The sequence below is a fragment of the Drosophila eugracilis genome, unplaced genomic scaffold (genome assembly GCF_018153835.1).
Source record: "Drosophila eugracilis isolate 14026-0451.02 unplaced genomic scaffold, ASM1815383v1 contig_367, whole genome shotgun sequence".
Classification (NCBI taxonomy): Eukaryota; Metazoa; Arthropoda; class Insecta; order Diptera; family Drosophilidae; genus Drosophila; species Drosophila eugracilis.
In genome coordinates, this window is record NW_024573224.1 from 356,357 (window position 1) to 383,706 (window position 27,350).

The 27,350-nt window shown below is 38.1% G+C and overlaps 1 protein-coding gene across 7 annotated transcripts; it reads right to left on the bottom strand.

The window, feature by feature from the left end:
- Positions 1-27,350, bottom strand: LOC108116153. 7 transcript variants are annotated; one of them, XM_041818711.1, is made up of 8 exons: positions 27,217-27,348; positions 26,280-26,437; positions 21,209-22,073; positions 16,050-16,543; positions 12,428-12,650; positions 11,699-11,826; positions 9,649-9,835; positions 1-3,491 (listed from the first exon to the last, which is right to left on the bottom strand). In XM_041818711.1, the coding sequence occupies exons 3-8, from the start codon at positions 21,588-21,590 to the stop codon at positions 3,049-3,051; spliced, it is 1,857 nt and encodes a 618-aa protein (XP_041674645.1). In that variant the 5' UTR covers positions 21,591-22,073; positions 26,280-26,437; positions 27,217-27,348; the 3' UTR covers positions 1-3,048. The 7 variants fall into 7 exon arrangements, with proteins under 7 accessions (XP_041674645.1, XP_041674644.1, XP_041674643.1 ...); XM_041818710.1 differs by having other exon boundaries at positions 27,202-27,348; XM_041818709.1 differs by having other exon boundaries at positions 27,175-27,348.

A 27,350-nucleotide genomic window follows, 5' to 3' on the forward strand; every position in this document is an offset into this window, starting at 1 on the left:
TCGCTTATTGCCCACTTGTCCTTGAGTGGTTTTTGCATTAAGTCCGGCCCACTGTCCAACCGCAATTTCCCCTCGCTTTTCCGCGAAATTTTTCGTCAATAAAATATGTGTATGTAGCATACTTTGCAGCGCCACAGGAAGTAGGATAAAAGGTGGGGGTGGGTGGGTGACTTTGGGGAAGTGCAGGGTGTATATGTATATTGATTTTCCATCAGCGTGCGCTCAACTGTTTAACTATGTGCTAATATTTATTAAAAACGAGCTACGTAAGGCCACACGTAACGTAATGGCACGTAATGGCGTAAGGGCTCTAAATTTTGTCGCAGGAGAGGAGGATGAATGGATGGATGTATGAAAATAGGAGGGAAAACACGATGTTAACCCAGTAAATGTGTGTGTAATGTGCTGCAAGGACTCGGCATTCATTATGCCTCCCTTCGGGCTGGCCTACATGTCGTATGATTAATCCCATTTCATTATATTATCGCTTATACCACATCTTACCCCTTGTAGCCTTCCTCCTTTGTAGCGAGCATGAAAAATGGGTTTCCCCTTGTTGTTTTGTTTGCATTTAGCTAGTGGACTCTAGCCAGGATTTGTTTCACTTTTACTTACGCATAATTTATTACGCATTTGCTGGGCCATTAAACACGCCCCTCCATCGCCTGACCATTAAAACAACTCAATTAACAGTTGACATAATATGCTTTAGTTTTCTTTTAGTTTACGTTTTTTTTTTTCAGTTTTTCCTTTTATTTCCAGTTTTTCTCATTCATTCATTCATTGGTTTTTTTTTTGCACATTTTAAATTCTTACACTTTTAAAAGATTTCCGTTTTACTTCCCTTTCCTTTCGTATTTATCGTATTTCTGTGTGGCTCATATTTAATTGAAGGTTACTTTCAAATGTTATGTTTTTCGTTTAGCTTTAATAACATTGTTGATTCAGTTTTCTTTTCGGTTTTGTGTGTTAAATAAACTAAGTTTCTTTAATGTATATATATATATATAGCTTTTCTTTATATCATAATTTTATAAATACACATTTACATATACAATATTTACTTCAGTTTTATGCGGTCTCTTAGTTTTCATTTCTGTTTCTGTTTTTCTGTTTTTGTTAGCTTAGACTAAAAGTATCTCAAGAATTTGACATTTGCATTGTCCGATGAAATTGGAAATTTGAAAAGAATTTTATTTGGCAGAGTGATATGAAAACACCTTGAATATTTAATACAGCACAAAGAATATTGTGTGCATTTGATCGGCGATAATCAACCGTTGACAACATTTTTGCAATAAATATCGAATAACCATAAAACGCCTCATCAAACACAATGCGAATTCTAATTTGAACTCGTCTTTTTTTTCCCACATTTCTATAGCCTGCACAATTTAAATAGAAATTACTCGCATGAAATTTCATATGAATGGAATTTGAATGTGTTTATGCTTTGTGGATATTTTACATGGTAATTGGAAAAAGCTTTGGGGAAAACCTGTCGGGATTGGGTTTTTAGTCTCTGAATACTCATGCTGTATTTCAATAGTGTTTTTCTTTTTTGTCTGTTATCCTTGTTTAGTTTTTATTTTTGCTTAATGCTTAGCTTGATTAATGAAACTTTTCCCTTTACTTTAAATTCTATCAATAGTTTTTTTCTTTTGTTTTTTTTTTCTGTAACGTTTGGATTTATTTTTATGTATTTGGTTAGCTCTATGTGCTCTATGGCAAAGTTTGATGTGATGACAGAAATTAGCTAGATAAAAGCTTTGTGTTCTTAAAAGGACCCAAAACAGAAACAAGTTGGACATTGGAAATTGAAAATAAACCATTTTTATATGGAAAGAACCTGAGAACAATCATAGAAATTTAACATTGTAGTTAGATGTAAAATACTTTTTACCCAGAGCTCTTTTCAAATATCTCTTAATCGTTTTTTGTTTCCTTGTTTTTAACACTTGACTAATTTTCGTTTCGCATTGAGTAACAACAAATAAATGTATGAAATGTGCAACAATTTTCCATCTATGCCGATTGTATCCTAAATTCAAACCTTTCCCTCTGCACGCTGGGTAATTCTTAAGTTTATTTAATTTGTACATTACACAAGAACGAAACGAAACAACTTATTCGAGGGTTTCTCTTTTCATATATTTTATGACTTAATTTCTAACCATTCAGATGCAGCCAAAAGAAAAATTCTCCCCTCAACGAGTTCTGCTTTTCGTCTCCATCACCATCTCCATCTCCGCTTATGTTTTTATTTTATTTTTTTTTGCTTTAACTTGTAGCTAAATTTCCCCCCCTTTGGGTTTAGGTTTCTTTTATATTTTACACAGTTTTTCTTTTTCGCTTTAATTTCTAGGATTCATTTTCGTTTTTGTTTTCTTTGCTATAGCCTGTACTTGAAGTTGAATGTTTTTAGTTTGCGTTTTGCTAATTGCCTTTCGGTTGAACATTTATCTGTCTATTAGGATTTCGCAAAATGCAAATGAGAATTTCTCATTTGGCATTCGAGGGGAACAGTCGCAGAAGTGGCAGTCGAGAAGCGTTTCCTGTTCTGGTATTTGCTAGAAAATATTTTTCTCTTGATTTTAATGCAGGCTTTTTGAGCAGGTTTCGTGAAGGGTACGTTCCGCTGAATTTTGTTTTGGCTATAAAAGTTACAAAGGTTGGAAAGAGTCGATCGAAAAAAGCGCCTCTAGGTATGCTATGCAGCCTATTTACACAATTTCCAATTTATAAACAAGAACCAAGGACTTAGATAGCTTCATTGTATGATACAAAGTCGTACATAAAAAAAGGCGACAACTTGGCTTGATTTTCGGTTTTATCTATAGTTAAGTATATATAATATCTTTACCTTTTCGTTTTTCTTTATTTTTTTATTCTGTTTTGTGCTAAATATTACGTATACGTCGCTGATTCATAGAAAAACGCAATAGCCAATAGAGTTGTTGTATGTTGTATGTTTACTTTATAGTTATTATAGTTTACAGCTTACGGTTGAGTTTAGAGTGGCCTTGAGGAGGGTGTTGGGCGGGTAGCTCACCTTATGTCTGCCTCGAAAAGTTGCCTACACGTTGCCGCCTCCTGGCGTGATTGTAGTTTCAGTTGATGCTGTTGCTCATGTTGATGTTGCTGCTGCATCTGCTGATGCTGTTGCCGCTGTGTACCTTTCCAATGCCAGCGCCAACACCATCGCCATTGCCAACTCAAAACGCTTGCGAGGAAATGCCGCAATTCGCTGGCAAGTTTCGAATATCCTGATGAATTTTTAGGACGCTTCCTATCTCGCTGTGTGGAGCGGCGGGGCGGGGACGTGCTAAGAACGGCGCCCAGCAGCGCAGCGATCCACCTGCAAGCGCCCAGCTGCAAAAGCACACAAACAGGTACACAAACAGACAGCGAATGGGCGAGGGGCGATGATGCACTGGTGCCGCGTGCTGCATTGCTGCTGGGAACTCCCCTGGAAACGGAATGGGAAACACCTGTTTAATTTACATCTTTATTGCTGTCCTCATACACAGACATTCGGCGAACTGAAAAGTCGTTAAGTAGTTTCTTTTTGGAGCAGTGAGTGAGTGTGTACGGTGCGAAAATATCACCAAAATTGGTGATATCTAAAAAAAAAAGTTTTTTTTTTAAATATCAAACAAATGTTAAAAATGTTTCTTTCAGATATTTTAAATAATACTTATATGGTATTTAATTATAAAAAAACATTTATCATTTTTATGAGCATAATACTGACTTATTTTATGGCTTATCGGAACCAAGATTGTCAAGTAATATTTGCAATATTTCTTTCACGTTTTCATCCTATAAAATAGTCAAAACATGACGTACAGCCAAAAGGATAACTATTTGGTGCAGCTAACGACCAAAACGATACAAATCTTTCACCCCTTGATTGATTTTTATAATTTAATTTTTTGATTAATTTTCGCATTTTTGATTCGCATTCGTGTTTTTTTCGAAAAATGGCCAAATCATGGCGTTTTAAGGAGTGAATACAGTTGTGATAGAAATAAAATTTCAAGTTCAACGATGTATGACATTCCATATTCCGAACATTTTTGGCATTTTTATTAACAAAATACTGACTTTCTTGACTATAATGCAAAGGAACGCTTTCAAGCAATATTTCTCATACTTCTTCCAGGTTTTCATCCTATAAAATAGTCAAAACATGACGTACAACCAAAAGAAGAACTGTTTTGTGCAGCTAACGACCAGAACTAACCAAATCTATGACCCCCTGATTGATTTTGAAAGTTTAATTTTTCGGCCATCGTCTTTTTTTGCAAAAATGGCCAAAAATTAAATTTTCCATATTTTGATGCACATTGATTAAAATATAAAATAGATCAAATTTCTAGCTCAGGGAAGTATAAAATTCGACATTTGGACTATTTTTAAGCTTACCAGGAAAAAAATACTTATTTTTTTTAGTTTTTAGTCCATAAAATAGTCAAAACACGTCATACAGCCAAAATAAAGACAGTTTTGTGCAGCTAACGAACCCCATAACGACCTATTTGACTGTCAACCCGAAATTGGAAAAATAATTTTTGAGCAATTTTTGCATTTTTTATAAGGGGTACCATCGTCTTTTTTTCCAAAAATGGCCAAAAATTAAATTTCATATTTTTGGATGCACATCGATTAAAGTTTGAAATAGTTTAAATTTCGAGCTCAGGGAGGTATAACATTCCAAATTTGGACCATTTTCAGGCTTACTAGGAGGGAAATACTGATTTTTTTAAACTGGAAAAATAAGAAAACAATTTTTTAGAGAATTCGCTATATTTTTTTGGTTTTCAGTCCATAAAATGGTCAAAACAAGTCATACAGCCAAAATAAAGACAGTTTTGTGCAGCTAACGAACCCCATTAACGACCTATTTGACTGTCAACCCGAAATTGGAAAAATAATTTTTGAGCAATTTTTGCATTTTTTATAAGGGGTACCATCGTCTTTTTTTCCAAAAATGGCCAAAAATTAAATTTCATATTTTTGGATGCACATCGATTAAAGTTTGAAATAGTTTAAATTTCGAGCTCAGGGAGGTATAACATTCCAAATTTGGACCATTTTCAGGCTTACTAGGAGGGAAATACTGTTTTTTTTAAACTGGAAAAATAAGAAAACAATTTTTTAGAGAATTCGCTATATTTTTTTGGTTTTTAGTCCATAAAATAGTCAAAACAAGTCATACAGCTGAAGTAAAGACAGTTTTGTGCAGGTAACGAACCCCATTAACGACCTATTTGACTGTCAACCCGAAATTGGAAAAATAATTTTTGAGCAATTTTTGCATTTTTTGTAAGGGGTACCATCGTCTTTTTTTCCAAAAATGGCCAAAAATTAAATTTTGTATTTTTGGATGCACATTGATTAAAGTTTGAAATAGTTTAAATTTCGAGCTCAGGGAGGTATAACATTCCAAATTTGGACCATTTTCAGGCTTACTAGGAGGGAAATACTGATTTTTTTAAACTGGAAAAATAAGAAAACAATTTTTTAGAGAATTCGCTATATTTTTTTGGTTTTTAGTCCATAAAATAGTCAAAACAAGTCATACAGCTGAAGTAAAGACAGTTTTGTGCAGCTAACGAACCCAATTAACGACCTATTTGACTGTCAACCCGAAATTGGAAAAATAATTTTTGATCAATTTTTGCATTTTTTTATAAGGGGTACCCTCGTCTTTTTTTCCAAAAATGGCCAAAAATTAAATTTCATATTTTTGGATGCACATCGATTAAAGTTTGAAATAGATTGAATTACGAGCTCAACGAGGTACAAGATTCCATTTTTGGACAATTTTTGTCATTGTTCTGGTAAAATTGCTGATTAGTTGAGCCCAGAATCAGGATACACAAAATTTTGCATATTTGGATGGTTAACACAATATGTGATACTCACAGCAGTCCTTGTAGACTCAATTTAATAGCGGAAAATATTCCTTCTTTCCATTTAAATCCCACGACTTACTGCCAAATAATCCCGCTACTGTAAACGGATTACTAGCGGCCACAAAAAGGGCAGTGGGTGGTAACACCCGAAAAGCTGTCAAACAATAAAACTGCACAGATAAACCGAAAGCACGAAACAATACTTGGATTGTCACAAAAGTCAAAACAACAAGCAGCTAAATAAAACTAACAAAAAGAATCCGCTGCTCTGCGGCTTGAAATGAAGGCAACGGAAAACAAAACTAGTGAAACCGTTGACTGTTTACAACTTTCTGCAACAGATGCAGGAACAAAAGCAGCAATTTTACCTGTAACTTGCAACTAGAGTTTGCAAACATAAAGCAAGAAATCAACACTGCGAAAGACTTAGCAAAGAATTGCAAACGAAGCTTACTTGGGTCACGAAATTCTATTGTTCAGAATTGAGTTGCTTGAAAAAATCATTCCAAATTTAAGTAGAACAGGTATCCAGTATAAATACCCATAACAGTGCGAGTAACGAGAATAAATATAATTAGTTGACAAAAATTATTTACATTCCATAATGAAAATTACTAAGTTCCTTTTAAAAACTCAAAAAGTAAACAACTTTTGCCACTCATAAGCCTTTCTTTTTAATGGAATTCTTATTTCCATCAGCGAACTAAAGATATCAAAAAACTTTATGTTGCCTCTAATAACTTTTGATTCTCAAAAAGTAGAAAAACAATTTTTATGCACTGCAGCTGGCACGGTTCGGAGTGCCTTAGAGGACCCAACTTTAAGTCCTTCGTTACTCTGGCAGAAACTTAAAAGCGGAAAGTCGGGAAACCTGAAAGTCAGAAAGCGAATCAGACCGAAAACTCTGACCCCATTGATGACGCAGTCGCTGGTGATGCGGCAAGCCAAACAAGATGAAAATTCCCCCCGCCTCACATTGTCGTATGTACATTCCCACCTGTATATATGCATTACGGGTAACAATGAGCAATAAAAAGGAAAATAATGCAAAAAGTAAGCACAAGATGGCCACAGAGGAGTAAAAATGGAAAACTTTGCACTGCAACGCGATGACAACAAAAGTCGAATGGAAGCAGCAGGCAGAAACAACAATGTTGACGGGCTTAGTATAATAATAATAATAACAATAATAACAACAAACAAACAAAGCAAAATGTTACGGTATACAACAATGGTGAAAGTGGCAGAACAAGAGACAAAACATAATAATAATCAGAAACAAGTGTGCCAAAGCAGTTAACGGAAACAACGCGCACTGCATGCGCAATATGCTGACAGGGATGAGTGCCCCTAACATCACACCCCTAATACATGGATACACAGAAAGAAAATTGGTTTTACTATTCGAAAGTAACTCAATTTGTTCTTAAGCCCTGAAAAGTATGCTAGTAATGCTAAGCTACTTCCGCTTTCGCCATCTTTAAATGATTATTTCATAGCATACTCTTTGGGATCACTAAAAAAAATATTTAAAAAATAAAAAAGCAGTCAATAACTTTGTTTTCGTTTAATTATATATACAAATATCTTTAACATTTTTCTCAGTGTATGCATAATTGTATGTGCTCTGCGAAAAGACAACGCCGTGTGACATTATCTAGCAGACACGGTTGCTGCGACAACGACGACAACTTGACATTAGTGAAAGTCGCAAAGGAAGTAGCGTGCAGCAACTGCTTTTTTAGCTTTTCCAGCTTTTCCTGCTGCCGCTGTGAGTTTTCCGAGACAGTTAGGGTAGGAGATGGTTAGAATGAGCAGAGGGCGATCGTGGGGTTAGGGGCGTAACATAAACATAATTTTCATGTGGCACGCGTGCTAGATTTAGCAGGACGCCAAGACCCCAAAGTTTGCAAGCCAAGTGCATTTTATATACTCTGTTTTAGAAATGACTTAGTAAAGAAAAGTGTGTTATGCTGATTAAGTTGAATTTTTCTCAAATTTAACTAGGGAAAATGTAGTTTAGATTTCAAGAGGAATTTGTATATAGAAAAGGATTATTCTGAAAATGTTTAAGAACTATATTTTTAATAAGAAGTCATTTCTATACAGTTTTTATTATCAGCATTTAGCTATCTCAGATTACAAAGCTCATATGCTCCCTCGAAAGTAAGGATATCCCGTCAGCTTCAGATTTTACCCCCTGGCCAGATTTGCTCGGCAAACATTGATGGCTTCCAGAGTGGTTGGCTACAGACACGGCATGAGATGAGGATAAATGGATGAGGGGTTCCGAGGATAATGATTATACAGCTGGATAGCGGGAAAAGGGAAAAGCAACTGTCACTCCCTATTCCCTATAATTTTCACGTGCCACTTTTAGCTGTTTTCACTTAGCTGAGCTCTTGTCTGGTTTAACTGAATATACGTGGAAATATTGAAATAGACACCTTTTCCCCCTCAATGCTCCCTTTCTTCGGAATTTTCCCCCACATATATATTTATATATAGCGAGTCTATTGACTAATCAATATTTACCCATTGGCTTCCGAATCGATTCCTTTACACTCTTTTGTTGATGTTTTCACTTAGTTTGGCTGAGTTTAAACAACACTTTGTTGGATAGTTATTGTCACCTCTTCGTAGCTTACTTACTATGACCCTTCCCCTTCCCCTACCCCCACGTTTCCATCGCCTGTGGCGCTCTTTAACGTTGCCCTGGATCTTTCTTTCTGGGCTTTTGTGTCACTTCTTGGGCTGCCCGAGGAGCTTTAGCAGCTGCAATTTCTATGGCTGCCTTTAGACAGATTTTAACCATTGATATGCTGACTCAGGCCCAGGTCGTTCGTATTAACTGCTCTAAGGGGATTTGGATCTTGGTTCTAGGTCTGAGACACAAATTCTTCAGCAAGTCTCAGTATTTAACTTGGCGCAGAAATTGCCTAGGTTAAAAGTTTCAAAATGAGCTCAAATTAAAAGTGTATTTACTCCTTAAATGATTAAGGTATCTGCATTTACAGTAATCCCTAAAACCTCTTGGGTTTATTTAATGGCTTCTTAAAAACTCGCTTAGCAACGAATGCCCTGAAGCTGAAGTACTTTTTATAATACTCAAAAATCCGAACATTTTAAAGTCATTTCAACAAATGTCTGTAAAAGTATTTTGAAGTGAAATTTGATTGCCTAATTTGGAATTTTATGCATGACATTTCCATATATTAGAGGAAATATACGAAAAATAAATGTATTCTTCGGCACTCTAACATTTTAGAGCTCTCATATATAAAAATGATTTTTAAAAATGTACTATCACTTTATTTATTTGCAAGCTTTCAGCATGTATTTAAAGTGGAAAAATACAATTAAATTTTTACCATGTCTCTCCAACACCACCGCACATCACTTTACCAGCTAAATGGGAATGCAATTTGAAACCTTTTGTCTACACCATTAGCTCATTTCGACTTCTAGTTTTTTATTTGGTTGCACTTGGTTTCCTTTTCGCTGTAACTTTTTACCACCCCATTCAGGCCATTATTTTTTGCTGTCTTCCAGGCCAAAAACTCGTCGTGTAACCCATTAGCCATCCCATTGTCCTATTCACTTTTTTGCCCAGTTTCATTTAGCATATTCCCTTGCATTTTTTTTAGCTTTTCGTTGTTTTCAAGACCCATTGTTTTATTTGCTGATGTCCTGTGGCTGTGTGTGTGTTGTCGTTGATTTTACTTACCATTGAGCACATGTACCGTAACGCTTTTGGGCTTCGCATTTGATGGATTACACTGATAATGCCCGGAATCAGAAGGACGCGCCGATTTGATTAGGAGGAATGAGGTGGTCGTATCTCCCTTGTTGGTAACGACGGACACGCCTCCGCGCGGCGAATCATAGTTGATAATCTGCGGGTGAGCGGGAAACTTTTGAAAGTTATAAAATATTTTTCAACATTTTTATACCCGTTACTCGTAGAGTAAAAGGGTATACTAGATTCGTTGAAAAGTATGTAACAGATAGAAGGAAGCTTTTGCGACCCTATAAAGTATATATATTCTTGATCAGGATCATTAGCGAAGTCGATTGAGCCATGTCCGTCTGTCCGTCCGTCCGTCCGTCCGTCCGTCCGTCCGTCCGTCCGACCGTCCGTCCGTCCGTCCGTCCGTCCGTCCGTCCGTCCGTCCGTCCGTATGAACGCTGAGATCTCAGGAACTATAGCAGATACAAAGTTGAGATTATGCATGAAGATTCTTGAGGTCCCGGGACAGCGCAAGTTTATTACAGCATCCTGCCACGCCCACTCTAACGCCCACAAATCGCAAAAAACTAAAATTGCTGAAATCTCAGGAACTATTGCAGATAGAAAGTTGAAATTCAGAGAGTATAATCTTCAGATGACAGCGCATCTTATAGTGCTGCTACTATCCGGCCACACCCACCCATACGCCCACAAGGCTCAAAAGACGGTTTTCGGATTTTCTAGAAAAGCTGATATCTCGGTAACTATAAGAGATAGAAAGTTCGGATCAAGCATGTATGTTTCTATGATGCTCCCAATGGGAATTGTTTTTTTCCGATCACGCCACGCCCACTCTAACGCCCACAAAACCCGAAAAACCAAAAATGCAAAAATCTCAAAAACTATAAAAGCTACACAATTTTGCTTAAGAACACCTATTTAGGAGATGCCTCTGCAACTTGCCACGAAGTTGCATCCGGCCACGCCCACTCTAACGCCCACAAACCGCGGAAAACTGTGGAGTCTATAATATTATTATGAATGCCTTCGTTTGACCTTGTGTAACTTATTTCTGTTAATATCTATCGATTTACAAAAGATTTTTCAAATCGGAACATTATTTCGCTATTTATAAAGAAATTAAGTTATAAGGCCTCACATGGGTAGTGACGTCACTGTAAGCATACTCAACATACTTCCTCTGACAATAGGTGGAGCATTGTGAATTTCCACTAGCAAAATAATATTTTAAAATTTTGTAAAACAGTAACGGGTATCTTATAGTCGCGGCACTCGACTAAAGCGTTTCCTCTTGTTTTAATTTGGAAGGGCGCCGCTACACACACAATTTTCTAAGCCATAAAATCTAGCCCAGATTACGCATACGCACTGTTGCACACTTGGCAAATTAAATTCAGTGGACTGGGGATAAGACGAAAAGTCCGGAAAATATGCAAAGTAAGGAAAGAGAGATTGCAAATAAAACCGAAGCAAAACAATAAAATTAAATCTGTTTTGGGGGCACAAAGAAGAAAGAGAAAAAGATGAGGCAGGAAGGAACTCCCACCACTAATGGCAATATTTTTTTTCCCTTTCTTGTCGCTGGCTCTCTATAGAAAATACATAACAATAGAAGACCGTCAACCCTTAAAGCCCAATACAATAAGCCAGGGACCAAAAGCATGAAGTGTGAGGAAAACACCTAAAGTGGAAAACTAAAACGTGGCTCAGTCCAAACAAAACCAAAATCCATTTAAAGCTCCCAAACCCTAACCCTTTTCCCCAAGCTCTGCACCCACTTCCTTCCTTAAATGGCATTTCCTAATATATACTCGTATAAAAAAATAAAAAAACACCGAAAGAAGGAAAGTTTTCGCTCGGCAAAGCTAATTTAAAAGTTACTAAATTGAACACTAAAGGGTTCCCAGACTTGGGTGGGTTTTTTCTCTTTTTGGGGAATGTGGGGAAGCGATAATGACGCCCCAAAGTAATTGCTTGTCCTGGAAAATGAAAAAGGGTTCGGTGGGATTAAGGAACTCAAACTCACAGCGTTATTATGATTCCAGAAGATATAGGCTGGCGGTTCCGGTGAGTTTTGTATGATACAGGTAAGGTTTATAGTGGAGCCACTTTCTATATACAAATCGGGTGCCCCGATAATTTCCGTTGAAGGTTCTGAAAAGTAATAAAAAGAAAATCATTTAATTAAAAAGGTTAAGTTTAAGGAATTTCATTGCGAGTCGAACTGGAATAAAATAACAATTAGCTAAGAGCAAGATTTTTATTAGAGACTTTTCACGAAATGATAGGAAAATCATGTTCATCCTTTACAAGCGCGGCAATCGAATCGCGCGGAAAGTGAGATGAAAGTATTTTTGCCTTGGCCTTTTGTTATTTAATTCAATCAGAATTTAACGCGAAAACTTTAACGAGAAAGGAGGATAAAAGGGACACATTTGGTAGGTGGCTCTACAAATAAAGTAAGTTTAAGTTTGCAGTAAACTTTAAAGTGTAAAAGTAAAGTGTAAAGTTAAAGCTCAAGTTTCGATGCCATAAAGAAACAAAAGTTTCTTAAGCACTTGGCAAAATTATTGCAGACAATAAAAGTGTCTGAGTGGAAATTTACAATGTAAAAACCTTGTGGGGATAAATTTTAAGAAAGAATATTCCAGGTGGTATCCTAATAGTCAATCTATACCAATATAGCCTTTAATTTGTTTTCATTTTGTCTCTATTCCAAGGTGTTTATCATAAATAAATCACTTTCTCAACTTACCAACGACATTTAGATGAATGTAGTGACTCATATGGGGCGTGGTAGATACCTGGCATTCATAAATACCAGAATCGCGATGTTGCGGGTATTTGATTTGCAGCATCCAGTCTTCGGTTTGCGGCTGATGTATGGCCCGAAAGCGCTGATCCGACGTGTATGTATATCGGCCAACTGTCAGCAAATGTATGTCCCGATGTCGCACCCACGACACCTGAAGCAACATCTAAAATGATTTAGAGAAAGCGGGAAAGTTTTCAGCAAAAAGAACTTCAGATTTTCAGATTTCATTTGTTTGACAAACAGTTTTAAAAAGTCAATTTCATAAGCAGCTGCTTGAACGTGTGGTTCGCCCTTTGTGTCACAGCCATACGTGTAAAATGCAAATTTATTTTCAAATATTTTATATGATTTTTACACATTTTTTCCTCGTCCTGTGCTTTGTGTGCTTTGGCAAAGAAAACTTTGAAAGGGCCAATACAACGGTGAAGTGATTTCTTTTGCCAGGCACAAACGGGATGAAAAAATTGAATATAACAAGGTCTAACACACATGCCTAAACTGAAAGAAATATTTGTCAAAGAAAATAGATTTATTTTGAAAATTTTTCTTTCTTTTCCAGTATTTTTTTTTAAATTTTTGTGAATTAAATCATTAAAATTAAAGTCATTTTTGGCTAGACATAAATAATTAAAAAAAGCAAAATTTTTTTTTTTCTGTAAACATGGAACCACGCCCCTAACGCCTTTGGCAACCACCTGCTGTTTAATGCTTAACTTTTCCCTGCCCAAGGGCGCAACATTTTTAAGTGACGCTGATTTAGGGGTTGCCTAAGTCACGGCCAAGGTAGGGAGGGCCTAAAAATTCGAGTGGAGGAGGCAGTGGCATTGCTAAAGGGTGGGTGGAAAAGTAGATGGGGAAGAAGGACACACCTGGCTGTGTTGCGTGTCATACGTCAGCTGCGAGAATTTTCAATTTCAATGACAACAGCTTAGCAACATCCTGCCTAACGATGAACGACGTCGAGGACGACTTTGCCAAAGTTAATGGACAAGAAGAAACTCTGGGCAGGAAGGAAGGTGGAGCTATGAGCGATGATAGGGGGCGGAGACCTCGACCAGGTGTTAGTTGCCAGACACAAAGGTAAACTTTACCAGCTGCTTAAGCAAAGTTGCATGTAATTAACACCCAAAAGTCCTCAAGCAGTGATAACGAAGGCTGGGAGGCAACAACTTTTCTCCCTCAACCACGCACACTCACACAAATTTTCACGGCTTCTTTTTTATGCGCATTAAGCTTGTTTACAGTATCGTAAAATTTTAAGCATATCAATATTTTCTTTCATTTACTGCTTGCCAAACGAACATCAAAATCTGAAAAAATATTCTTTTACAGCTCAATTTGTGAAGCCGAGTAAAAGTACATAAATTACGAGAGAAATATTTGCCTGCCACCTTTTGCGATTTTTCGGGGTAAGGAAAGTACTTTGATGTTGTGGGGAAATACCTTGATATAAAATCAAGAAAAATTCAATAAATGAAGCTTATTAATGGAAAGTAATACATTTTTGCATTTCAATACAGGAGAGTTAGATTACGTATTTCTTTTAGCATGATTATATTTTCCTACGAACCAGTGAAAACTGAAAAAAAAATAGTGAAAGGACCTTTACACCTTTTTTAAATAAATCTCTATCGCTTGTACCTTTCACCTTTTCTCTTAAATGGTCCACCTTAGTTCTTTAGAATTATGAAAAAAACGACGTACTTTCATACTCCTGCTATGTATGTGAGTGTGTGTCTGGGTATTAAAACATAAAGCTTTTCCCCGAGCAAAGCGCAAATGAAAAACGTCATTAATAATGCAGGGACCATCAGCATCCGTTCGCTGTTTATCATTATAGACGGTGTGAAGCAAAGAGCACACGTATACGAGTATGTACCACCTCTCTATATACACGAGCATAAAACAGAAGGATTTTTCTTTATCTTTCCTCTCCTTGGCATTTTCCCATCGCACCCAAGCTTAATTCTCGCCCAGATGCTGCCAAATCTCAGCAGCAATGATGTATTACTCCAGGTGGGTGTAGGTGGGTGGCTTGAGGTAAGACAAGGAGGTATGAGAAAAACTGGGAGAAAAAAAAAAGCGCAAGGGCGGAAGTGGGTGGCCATTGGGTGAGCTTGTGGTTCGCCGCAGAACTGAAAGCTAATTAGATTTTAAGCTGCCACACGAAGGTAATGAATATATTTTACAGGTTGCCTAATGTGTTGAGGTTTTTTTCAAGGCAGCTGATGAGAAAGAAATGGATATTTTCTTAAGCTGTCTGGCGAATAGCGTTTTATGGGAGGGATATAAGGTCTCAAGATTATACAAATTACGTACAAAATGCTACAAAGCAGTGTGAGAAAATTTGTTTGTTTATTTAGAAGCATTTTTATGGTAAGCTTTGAAAAATATTTAGAAAGAAACTCTTTTGTTCAGAGAAAAATATTTACAGAGTCAAGGTTTTTCAGTTTTTATATATTTAAAGTTTATCTCTCCATTCCCCTACATCAAACTAAGAGTTTCCTATCATTAATTAACTCATTTTCCAAGAGACATTGGTAGTAAGAGATCGATGAGGTTATCCCACTTAACACGTCTAATGAAGTTATCCCAGGAATGGAGACTGCCACACATCCTCGAGCCTGAAACTTTCCCATCGTCCTACCGCAAGGTGAAAGGCATTCAGCGTGCTTGATTTCCCACCCACCCCGAATTGAGGTTGCCTGGCCTGCTCTCTTACCCATTTTCTACAATTTAATAATCACGCAAATTAGTTTTCGAAACCGCAACCCAAACAAGCCAGAGCCCTGGGCTAATCACAGGCTGCCAGAAAGTTTACTAGAAAGTGGGAACGCCCAGTGGGTGGGTGGTGCATGCCTAGGAAACCGGGACATGTAACATATTATTATCGGAAAAACGGGCAGGGACCTTCTCCGGTCGTCGACGCCGCCGGAAGTGACGGAAACCGAATGACTACGGCCTAAAAGTAACCGGACTGAACTCCTGCTGAGAGCCCAGAGAGAAAAAACAAAATAAATTTTTTGGCTTTTTTTCCTGGCATTTGAATAGTTCAGGTAGATGAAGGCCTCAACCGGAAGTGGAAGTGGCGATGGTGGCGGTGCTGGAGATTGTGTTTGTGAAATGTTTGCGGCATTTCCTTCCGCTCACGACGAAAAAGTTGAATAAAGTAAAATCTGTTTCCTGTTTGGGTATAATTAATCATTTTGTTCTTTGGCAAGCGGAACAATTAGCCACCAGCACCTCCCCCAAAAGCTCCACCCACATTTTTGCGGGACCCAGTCAACGTGCTAATTAGCCTGCCAAAAAAAAAGAAGAAAAAACCCCAAATACACAGTGGGGCAGCAGCAGGAACTCATGCACAGGCACAAATCGCATTTTGATGGCAGCGACAAAGGAATTACACGATAATTACAAGGCAAATTGTCAAATGATGGCAAGAATTAGACTGGAAGGTGAAATTAATCAAAATATAATTCTAAATCTTCATTATTGTTTTTTTAAATGAAAAAATATAAATCATTCTTAAACGCAATAAGCTAAATCTAACTAGCAAACTCACCGTCTTGTTGCCCAGATTCTTGACCCGGCAGTTCAAATAGGCCGTCTTGCCCAGCAGGGCGGTGACATTCTTGGAGAAGGCCTTGTCGAAGTAGGGACCCGCATTGCGGGCCTCCTCCAAATCGATGCTGTTGCGATGGAAACCGGATGCAATCTGGGATGAGAATGTGTTGCTGTTGCTGCCGCTGTTGCTGGCCTTGTGCAAACTACTGCTGGGAATCCCCGTGACGGTGGTGGAGCTGCCAATAGAACTTCGACTGGCATCGGTTGTCAAAGCGGCGGATTCTGAGACCGAGCTCGATCCGCCAGCTGCCTGGCCATTTTTGTTATTTCCGCTGCTATTGTTGCCGCTTCCGTTTCCGCTTCCGGCGACACCAGTGGGACCAGCAGCCTCGCCCGCTCCAGCAACCGATCCTCCCACTCCTTCGTTGGGCAAGGCATTATTACTGCTGCTCATATCCTTCGACTTGTACGAGTCACGCTGAGCGGCATAAACTATGGAAAGGGAGGAAGATGAATGGTTGATTTAGAAGTGGATTCATTCTATTTTTTAAGGATTTTTTGATAGAATTTTTGTGGATTTTTTACTGCAAACTAGTTTTATTTTCAAAATCTAAAGGTTTCCCGTTCATAGCCTCTGCCCTGCGCTCCTATTTAAATCGATGTAATTCCCAGAGTGGTTTTTCGTTTACAACTGTTTCAAATTCGAAAACTATGCCATAAAGTCCTTCAATCGATGGCCATAACAACAAACTGGAAACCCGAATGGGGGAAACCTTGTAACTCGTTTGGGTTGAACTTTTAACAACCAACAGCCCGGACTACCAAATACTTCCACCTTTTGTGGCAGCCATTTAGGTAATTAGCGAATTACGCACACACATATACCAGCACCCACACCCACACCATGCGGAACATACGTTAACAACTTTTTTTGTGGGGTGTGGGGAGAAAAACAAAGTTTTTGGTTCGTTCGCAGGTAAATCCAACTTTTTTTCGGTTTGTTCTCTCTCTCTCCTTCCAATTTTTCCGCATTTTTTGTTTGTTTGCAATTTTTCGTTTATCAAATTTTCATGTTTTCCCGCACAGCCCCCACAGGCAAGTGTGTTTGCGTTTGTGTGCAAAAAAAAACTGGTTGTTGTCGTAGTTACGAGCAATTTTTATCCGGCATTTATCCATCACTTAGCTGGCGAGGACGCCACTGCGTCTGGTCCAGGAACCAAGCTGCTTCTTTCTCTTCCACCCACAGAAACCCTCGAATATGGCTCGGATATATCTCGGGGCACTTGATACGCTTATTACGTCGCAGCTAACGTCTTTTTATGACACTCTCTTCTCCACCAGTTTTATGGACCAAGCCGGCAAGTCTGGCTAGCGACTTTATTAGATTAAACATGTTGTGCACATCGCTGCCCGGAGAACCAGACATCGAACAAATCCTCTAAACAGACTGTGATGCTTACAGTGACCAAGTCACATTGAGAGAAGTCACGGTTTAGAAACAATAATCTAATAATATATATTTACTACTAGGAGTTTTTCACGAAAATGTAAGCTTTTGAATGCCTAAATTGGCCTTAATATGAATGAAGAGATTGTTTTATGATACATTTTTTAATTTTTAGAATTATATCTTCAGAATAAAGTAAATTCTTCAAAAACATCCAAAAGATCCTAAAAATATTGTCTAAAATTTCTAAACTTTTCATAACAAATCTATCATAAGTTACCATTATCTTTAGTAACAAAATCTTGCATTTCGCAAAGTTCTGGTCACGTAATGTGCGATTCAGCTCATCGCCCATACAACCAACACACATCCTACATGCATGGTCTTCTTATCGTGTACTCCCTCTCTCTCTTTCTCTTTCTCTTTCTCTTTCTCTGAATTGTTCCTGTCTCTGGCCTTCGCAACGCCCCCTTACGTTTACTACCCGAACTATTAGCTGAGCATCAGCTTTAGCCCGCTGGCCATGTTCCTACCAGATAAGTCGAATATCCTTCATCATCTGCTTCAGCTTCAACTGCTTTAGCTCCAGCTTTCGCTTTTCCCTTCCTTTCCCACAGAGGTTTTCCCTTCTACACAGCCAATATTTCCCTTGCTCTTCCATTTTCCCTAAGCCAACTGCTATTGACAGCCAAGCCGTTTGGAGCCGTCTGCAGTTTGGATCTGCTCTTTGGTCTGCCGGCTGGCTTCAATTGGCAAGACCCAAACAATGTTGCTAATAACTTGACTCCACCCATGTTCTGTTGCGTGGGAGTTATAGGGATGGGGCGTACGTGGGCGGGAATGTGGGCCAAACATGATAATAAATAAAACGCCTCTGGCTAGAAATTAAAATAAATTGACTGCCTGGGACAAAAGACCGCACCGTCAACTGTTGGCTGCCAAACATAAATTAGACCGCAAAACGAAAATATTTATTTTCTTTTTTTGGTATCTTTTTACCCTAGTTAAGGATCATATTATAATGAAAATAAAGGTTTTTTTAGTTATTTAAACAAATATATTTTAATTTATTAAACTATAATTAAGCTCAATTAGCTTTTGTTAGTTGGGCGGTGCAGTCTAAAGGGATGTTAAGTTTTGAAAGGGCTTAGACCTCAGTTTGGGAAAGTTCACTTTGTTAGTCGTAGTAATTAGTTAAGTTTAAAAAAAATCTTTAAATATTTTATCTAACTTCTTTATTTATAGAGTATTTCAAAACCAATTTCTTTCGTATACTTTAATTTTACGTCTTATTTTGAGTTTCATTTCTGTTTTGTCTTAAAAGCGCCCTGCAGGAGCCAGAAAGTCATGTACCGGGGTCGCAGTTTCAGTTTCAGTGGCAGTGGCAGTGGCTGTCGCAGTCCTTGCCGTGTTCATGTCTCATGTCCCGGGTACCGAGTCCTGGGTACAGCGTCCTGAGTCCTATGTCTTGTGTCCGGGTTTGTTACGTCGACGTCAACGTCAGCAACTTGAACACAAGTAGACCGCAGGGCATGTTCCTGTTGCTCATCTGTAGCCTCGTCTTTGTCTTGTTCTTGGTCTTCGCCACATCTCCCCTCTCATTCAGTTGAGCTCGCGTGGCTTGCTGAAATTTTACGCCCGCACAGTTATTATTAACAAGGGAGGGGGTGTGCGATGTGATGTTCTTGCGGTTGTTGTTGTCAGAAACATTTGAAATGTCAAAACTTTTAGCTCCCCCCTCGTTGCACGTGTTATGTGAGTGTTTGTTAGTCTGCCTTCCTAAGGTGAACTCGCAAAAAAATATCATCAGAAGGAGAGGAAAGAAAAAAAACAGAAGACAAAACGACAGTCACGCTTAAATTTTTAAATTCACTTAAAAAATTAAAAATCATTTGTGACCCCCAAAACAATTTGCAATGGAATTGTATATTTAAATATTTAAAGGTTTCCATTTGTCAAGGAGCCTTGGGCATTGTTTGTGCGGCTTTTAACCTGACTCTTGGCTAAAAAGGAAAAGTTCCTAAGGGGTCTTCTGTTCGTTCTGTTCTTTCTTTTTTCTTGTTTAATTTCGAAGGTGATTTTTCTTTGGAATTGCGTGAAGAACTCCTAGTAATGGTAATTTGAGCCGCAGGTTAATATTCTTGGTTAGCCTTGGACAAGCTTCAATGGCCGCGAGATAACTTTTCTTTTCTTTTCTGGGAAAAACTTTGTGGCTAACATTGCTGTGTTACAGGTGAACTGGCAATAAAGACAGGTGCTTAGAGATGAATGACTTTAGATAAGCGGAAAATTTAACAATAGAATAAATAATATCTGGCAAAATGTTCATAAAGATAAGCTTAAAAGCGAAATTAATGATCAATTTATTATTATTAAGGGAAAACCCAAACTACTTTATCATCACGTAAGATAAATTAAAATTTTTCCTAATAATTCAATGAGAAATGAAAATAAATCATGACTTCTCCGAATTGATTTTCCTTGGAAAATGAAAATGTTGTAAACTAATTAGAATAACCCGATGGCATGTTCTTTATCTGTGGATCTGTCTTGCTCTGCCCACGGCTGCCCGGTTCATTAGGGCCTAATGATGATTTAACTCCAACCCTCTGCTAATCCTTTGGCATGGCATTCGAATTTGGCCCAAAGGCTGGCGCGTCATTAAGCCAGCCGCACGGCATATGAAAAATGAAAGTCAAATAAACGAAGCCAAGGCACAAATACACACTCTACCGAATACTTGGGGCTGAGACCCACGCAATCAGGTCTTGGAATATCCACATCGCCTGGGAGTTCTCCTTCTGGCCTGGCCAAAACATTGATTTCCCAAGACTTTTCAGGCACACAAAATTAATTACCTAACCTAAAAACTCAGCCCACAAGGCAGTAAAATACAGAACACAAAATACAAAAAATACACCCAAAAAAAAAAAAAATCAGAGAAAAACCAAAACCAGAACACGAAAGACGTAAAAATTATGTAAGAACAGAAATTGCCGAGCCCCAACAAAAAGGAGGCTCACTCTCATTTCTCCCAGCCACTCGATGCTGATAGATTTTCCCTCTCGATTTTCCCCGGCTCGCTTTGATTTGGCTCGGGTTTTTCTGCTGACTCATTTGGGCATGACAACGGCCAAAATGAATGATATCGAAAATCGAAATCAATAAATGAAATTGGTCAAATCAATTTGGCAACAATTGCACTTTTCTGAATGGGGCACACAGAGGAAAAAAAGAGAAGGAAACTGGAGCACAAAATTTGATTAAAGTTTTCGTTTTACCCTGTTTGCTTGGTCTTGTGCCTGCCGTAAAATGAAAAAGCAATTGGAATGGGAAATGAGCTTGGCTTGTGGATAAAGCCAAAATTGTAGCCAGAATTAAGGAGGTGGGGGAAAAGGCATTCTGAATGCAACTTTCTCTTGCATGGAAAACGGGAAAGTTTTCAAGCCAGCAGATTATCAATATTTGAGTTGTCTTTTATGGGAAACTGGGGTAAGTTTAACTTTTTTAGAATTGCTAATGGCTTGGGGAAATAATTGATAAAAGCCTTGCTAAGAATTTTGGAAATATATATGTAGTCAGGTTTTAAGTATCAAGTTTTATGAATTTTTATTCGAATTTAAAATTCAACTATAAGATTTTAAGTACATAACTTTTTCTTAGTTCTTCAACTACTAGACCACAAATATTTCTTTAAGTGTAACACTCACCTCCATTGCCTGATATCAGAGCGACGACAACGACAAGCATGCTGAGCATTATCAGCGCTCTTGGGCGACTGATGTTGCAGCTGGGCCCAGTGATGTTGCTGTTGCTGCTGCTGATGGTGTTGCAGGTGAGTGGGTTGTTGCTGTTGACCCTGTCAGCAGTGGTTGAGCCACTTCCTGGCCACAGTCTTGTGCAATCCTCGCAGAATTGTGGTGGGTCAAAGGGCTCCGGCTGTAAATGTTGTTGTCGTTGTCGCCTGGCTTTGGATGTTGCCACTGCCACTGCCGTTGCCGTTGCCGTTGCTCGTTGCTTTAAATTCGTTTGTTGTTGCTGTTGTTGCTGCTGCTGGTGCTGCTGGCGCATTTCCATTTGAAAAGTTGCCATAATATTTCACTTGCGAGCGTGGTGCTGCCACCCCCTACGCTTCTTTTGGGTTTTCCCTTTTTTTCCTTCTGCTTGGCTCCTTCTCTTTTTGCAACGGAAACCTATTTGAAAATGTGTTTGCGGAATAACTGTGGGGCGTGGCTGGGGGCGGCCTGATTAGCGCCTGCCGTCATCATCATTCCGCTGCGATGCGTGAAATTGCCGCAACAACAACAAGTTCGAAAAAGAAAATCCACTTCCGAATTTCCTTCTCTCTCTCTCTCTCTGTCTCTCTCTAAATATATATCCTTAGTTATCCTTCGGTTAAATGTAGAACTACTTTGCATTTGTTCTGCTCAACAGAGGCTGACAAATCGCCGCCATTTTTCCAGCGATTTATATTCTATTTAATTTCGGCTCGAACACAATTTCACTTCATCTTCATTAGCCGATTGCTGGCCATTCGGGATTGTAGGATTTCCACGGATGCCGGGATTCAGCTGCCTGCGGGATGAAAAGGCCAAAACAGAAAAACAGTTTCGGGGCGTTAAAAATGTTTGGAATTTCATTAAAAATTCAAACGTCAATGTCAAAATAAATGGAAATTTGTGTGCCTGTTTGTTGGTGCTGGTGGCCCCGCTTGGCACGTGCTGTTGTCCTTGCTACGCAAACCGCCCAAAAATCACCCCGCCCTTTCCACCTGCAAACAAGACTTGTATTCTGAATATATATATATATATATATATATATTATCTGTTGGCGCGTGGCTCGACTGTCTTGTTGGATTGGCTCTGTTTGCTTTATGAATGTGTTTCCCTAACTGGCGACAACAGTTTTTCCTTCTTTTTTTATATTTGTGGGAATCCAAGAAATTTGTAAAAGGAAAACAGAAATTCGCGCTGCGCTGGCAATATCGTAATGCGATTTTTTATTAAAGGCAACAAATAATAAATTAAATGCGACAGAGCTTGAATTCTGGAATTTCTAACAAGCAGGAGGGAAAATGAACAGGGCTAGGAATTTGAATTTGAAGTCTTTAAGAAGAAAATGAAATAAAGAAATGTTGGCAAAAATTAAGCTAGGGAAAAGCTAAGAATATTATAAGCTTAAAAACAGCAATTTTAGTAAAATATTTTCCAAAAATAACTAAATTCTAATCTTGTTTTTGAGAACAACAAATAATATTTACAAACTTAAACTTTGTTTAATATAAATAACCGCAGATAAATCCCATTAAAAGTTCGGGTCGCAATAATTTAAGTCCCTTTGGCAACTTTCCCTATAAATCCTTTTCGCAAACTCGAGATCAGAAGGCGAGAATGAAAAACTGTAGGTGGCCCACTGGCTAATTTAGAGATAACTTTTCACTCGATTCGGCATTTGTTTTCGGGCGAGAGCGACCCTGGAGAGCACTTGCATTCCATTTGCAGGAAAAACTTTTCGCTAATGCCTCCCAGCGCTGATCGTATTATGTCTATTTACAACTTTCATTATTCATTTTTGCAACAAATGAAAACGAGAGAACCGACTGTTGAAAAGTGGAATGAGAGGAAGTAAGGGAGGAACAGAGATACAAAGTGCCTGACAGAATCCGAAATAATGGGGCACAAAGCGTTAAACAAAAGGGCGAAAAAAAAGGAAACAAAACCCAGACTCGTCACAGTGTAAGTTACAGCAAAAGTTTCATTTAAAACTGTCGAGCTGAGTCGCCGAAACTTTTCAACCTGCCCCCCTCTTGGCACTTTGAAAGTTGCAAAAAAAATGTGTGTCCTCCATGGGACGGCGGTGGCTGGTGGAATGGTGGGGGATGGAGGAAAAGTCATCAAGTGCAATGTCAGAGCTTGACAAAATATGCAGCAGCGTCCCTCACAGCATCTCTTCCCAACCATCTCCTTCACCATTCAGAGTGTCAATGCGTGGCAAATCCGAGGGAAATGTGCCACAAAACTTTCGCCGGCCAAACAATGGACGATGGAGAGGAAAACCCTGTCGAAATGTGGAAAAAGGAAAAGCTTCAAGGTGATGCCTGCCGTAATTTTTCCTTTTTCTCAAGCATTTTTTTGTGGCTGCTGTCGGTGGTTAGTTTTAATTAGTGCCAAGGTCCGTCGTGGGTTAAGCACGTCACGCTGATGGCCGGGCATTAAGTTGTAAGTGCCAGGGCGTGACCGGCTAACCAAGCTCCCAGTTTACCAAACCAGCCAGCCAGTCAGCCAGGCAGCCATCCTGACAACGTGCAACCACCCACTGATCCACCCATTGAAAGCCCACCTGAACCCAAGTCCAAGTCTATGCATAATTAAAGACCAACGTCTCATTATAATTTCCATTAAAAAGTAGGAAGCCATCCATACAAAACCCCATTCCAAGGATAAATTAATCCTCTGCACAGGGAAAAATATCGATTTGCTATTAATAAATCACAAAACAGTAGTTAATGCCAAAGTAATTAATGTTGGTAATATCAATTAGGAGGATGTATTAGTTAATTTGACATTATGTTAGAAGTCTTAATGAGAAAATTATCTTAGTTTAGTATCAAATCAAGAGATAATTCTGAGACCATAAAGACATTTTTTAAACTTAAATATTTCATTAAAATATTTTTTATGTTATTCCCATTTTTTCTTAGTGAAACAAGGCCAATTGAGTGAACTTTTGATGGGACATCAATGCATTGACATTTAAAGCGACAGCTGTCAGGTTAAACAAAAGTGGAACACGACGGCAGGATCTCCCACCACACCGCCGATTAATCAAATATGCATGACCAGAGTAATTATGTTTGATTAACACCCACATATACGTATACATTTTTGCTTTAATTATGTCTTCTCTCCGTTTCAATGCATATGCATTTTGCCCATCTATTATTTTTCTCTTTCATTTTTTCCCTGTACAATTTGCTCCTTTTGTTTGCTTTTGATTTCCTGCTATTTGTCAAACATTTGCATAATATTTCATTCATTCAAAATTGTACGCTCAAAGAGTTCGAGGCCGCGCACAACAAAGGGGTATTCATAAAAATTGAAATTAAATAAATATGTCAATGCCAAAGCAAACACATTGAATGCATTGTATTGCACTTGCATTAAATATTCAAGTTTATTGTGCAGTTTTAAAATACAACAAATTAATAAACGGTAAGCTGATTATGTTGCAAATATGAGCAGAAGGGCAATTTAGGTCAGCATTAATCAGCTTAAATTACTATTTAAATCAATCCTACTCGCTAAATTGCAAGGAAAATCAAATAAGATTTTAATAATTTTAAGCTTTTTAATCCTTGGAAGTTTCATCAAGCGTAAGAAAAGTTTTTCTAGCTTCATTATTTATGCATTTTCTCTGCAGTGTCTAGTCTTGGAAAGTAATTTCCGTTTTGACTATATCTAAAAAAAGACTTCTATAAAAATAAGAAAAAATGAACTTTTGAATTAATTTACTCCTTGAATTTATTTATTTTTACAAAGCTTAAATGCCTTTTCTGTTCGGCCTACCTAAGATCCCGCTTTTGGGCTGCCAAAACTCACAAAAATATAAATATTCCTATATACGTATATATAGAAGACTCGCATGTTAAAGCAGGCTTATGAATTTTCTTTTTTGAGGCGACCTAAGCTGATTTGGGGCAGACAATGTACAAGGAAAGTTGAGGCAATGAAAAAGGTTAAGTACAATAAAAATAATTTATGTATTTGGGTAACTTTTTGGGGGCACAAAGTTAAATCTTGCAGCCATGAGACATGACCTTGCCGGGGAAAGAGGTAAATGAAATTCTGCTTTATTTTCTCAGAAATGTTTTGCATAAAAAAGTAGCAATTTTACCTGTCAGAGAATCTTAGTTACCTTTTCCTATAGAAAACTGGGCTATGGAGAGGTATCTAAGCATATTTTCTAAGGCAATCTTAGTAATGGATTATTGTGGTGATTGGGAAAGGAATATGTGTTACTTGGATGGGCTAACTGCGAATTTCTTTTTTCATAAAATTTAAAATATTTGTAAGCAGTTTGTCTGGTTTGTGATTTATACTTTCTACTGGAACAATTTTGAATTTTGATTTATGATTAATTCAAGAAAGAGAAATGATTACAACCCAAAATTGTAGGCACTACTAGAACTTAATGCATTTCAAAGAACCAAATCAATAATAATTTTTCGGTTTTCCCCATCTGATATTCATTTTATGCTTTCATTTCCATCCTTGAAAACATATTTATCATCCACATTTCATCACTGATCCTGATTAGAAGCTCCCTATGACTTTCATTAGCATAAGCAAACAATAAGTGTACCTCAATCCTTCTGCAAGGACTGCTAATAAGCTGATTGGATCCACACCCACCTGTGTGCTTAGGCACAAGGGTATGCACAGAGCCCATCTTGGCATTTTCATAATTAAATTGAGTTGACAATCCAAAACCCATCACCCCGCCCACTTTCACTGACCAACCGCTGACCACAACAAAGTGAAAGAGGGAAAATAAAACAATAAACAAATATAACAATGAGCCAGGCACTTCCCTCTTTTTTTTCCACCAGCACCGGAAAAACCGTCGCCCCCAACCACAGCCTAGGACAAACAATGACACAATTGTGTGGGATTTCCCCCCTTTTTTTTGTTTTTTCGGAGCATTACATGATTATCGGTGTTAACTAGATAATAAAATAAGAAATTATCGGATAATTAGTTCAATAAAATTAATCGGGCTTACCTTCTCAACGCTGTTTTTGTGTCCTTTGTTCCCGTTTCTGTGGTGGCTTTTCGTTGATTGATTGGATTTTGATTGAATTAAGGTTTAGTCAAAAGTTTCGGGTCACGAGCTTTATAGACCTTGAAATTTTCTCTCTGCTAATTTTCACAATTTTTTATCTGCGTATAAAAAAAAGGGACTTTAATGTTTGGCCGGGCTATCTCAGCCCATCAAAGCATGTAAAATCATTTCATTTTGCCCCTTTTTTCATGTGTCGAATATCTCGGCCGTGTGATTCCCGTATTTAAACCATTTCTCGCCCTTTTTCCACATTTTCCCCATTTTATGCAAATATTTCTGGTTAAGCAGAATGCGACCCTAATTTATGGGCCCCAAAGGAGATACGAAAGAAAGGCGAAAAAAGTTCAAAAGCAAAAGTTCAGATGAGGGAAAATCGTAACATTTTCCGCGAAATTTAAAAAGTATTTAAAATTATTATTTCTTAAATTCCCAAGCCTCCTTTAAGAGGAGTTATATTCCTGGACGACCTTGGCGTTCTAAACAAACTGCAAACAAAGTTGAAAAATATTTTTTATGTTCGTTGATGGCTGAATGTAATAATATTCCACAGCCGCCGTGTGGCCTTGACAGGTGAGAATTGAGGTGAAGGATCAGTTTTGGAACAAGTGTAGTTACTAAGGTTACTCAGTTTGCTTCTTTTTTAGTATAGAATTTAAGTATGCAAGGATCGCTGGCACTTTAGCACACTTTATTTAGGTTTATTCCGTTTCACTTTAATGTTGCATACTTGATTTTGGCATCCTGGCACGCAGGTTATATTTCTTTTTTGTATTATTTTTCCTTATTTTTCACATTGCGTGCCCATATATCTCACATTGGCTCATTTATTATTTACCGTTATTGCACATTGGACAACTTTTACTTTCAACTACCGCACCCGTGTCCGTGTGAGTTGGCCGAGTTGTGCGTATGTGTTGGTGCCGTATTGAGGTTGTCCTCCGAACAGGACCTATTCCACCACTTTTCACCGTGAGAACGAACCGAACGATACGACTGCACTTAATACACTGA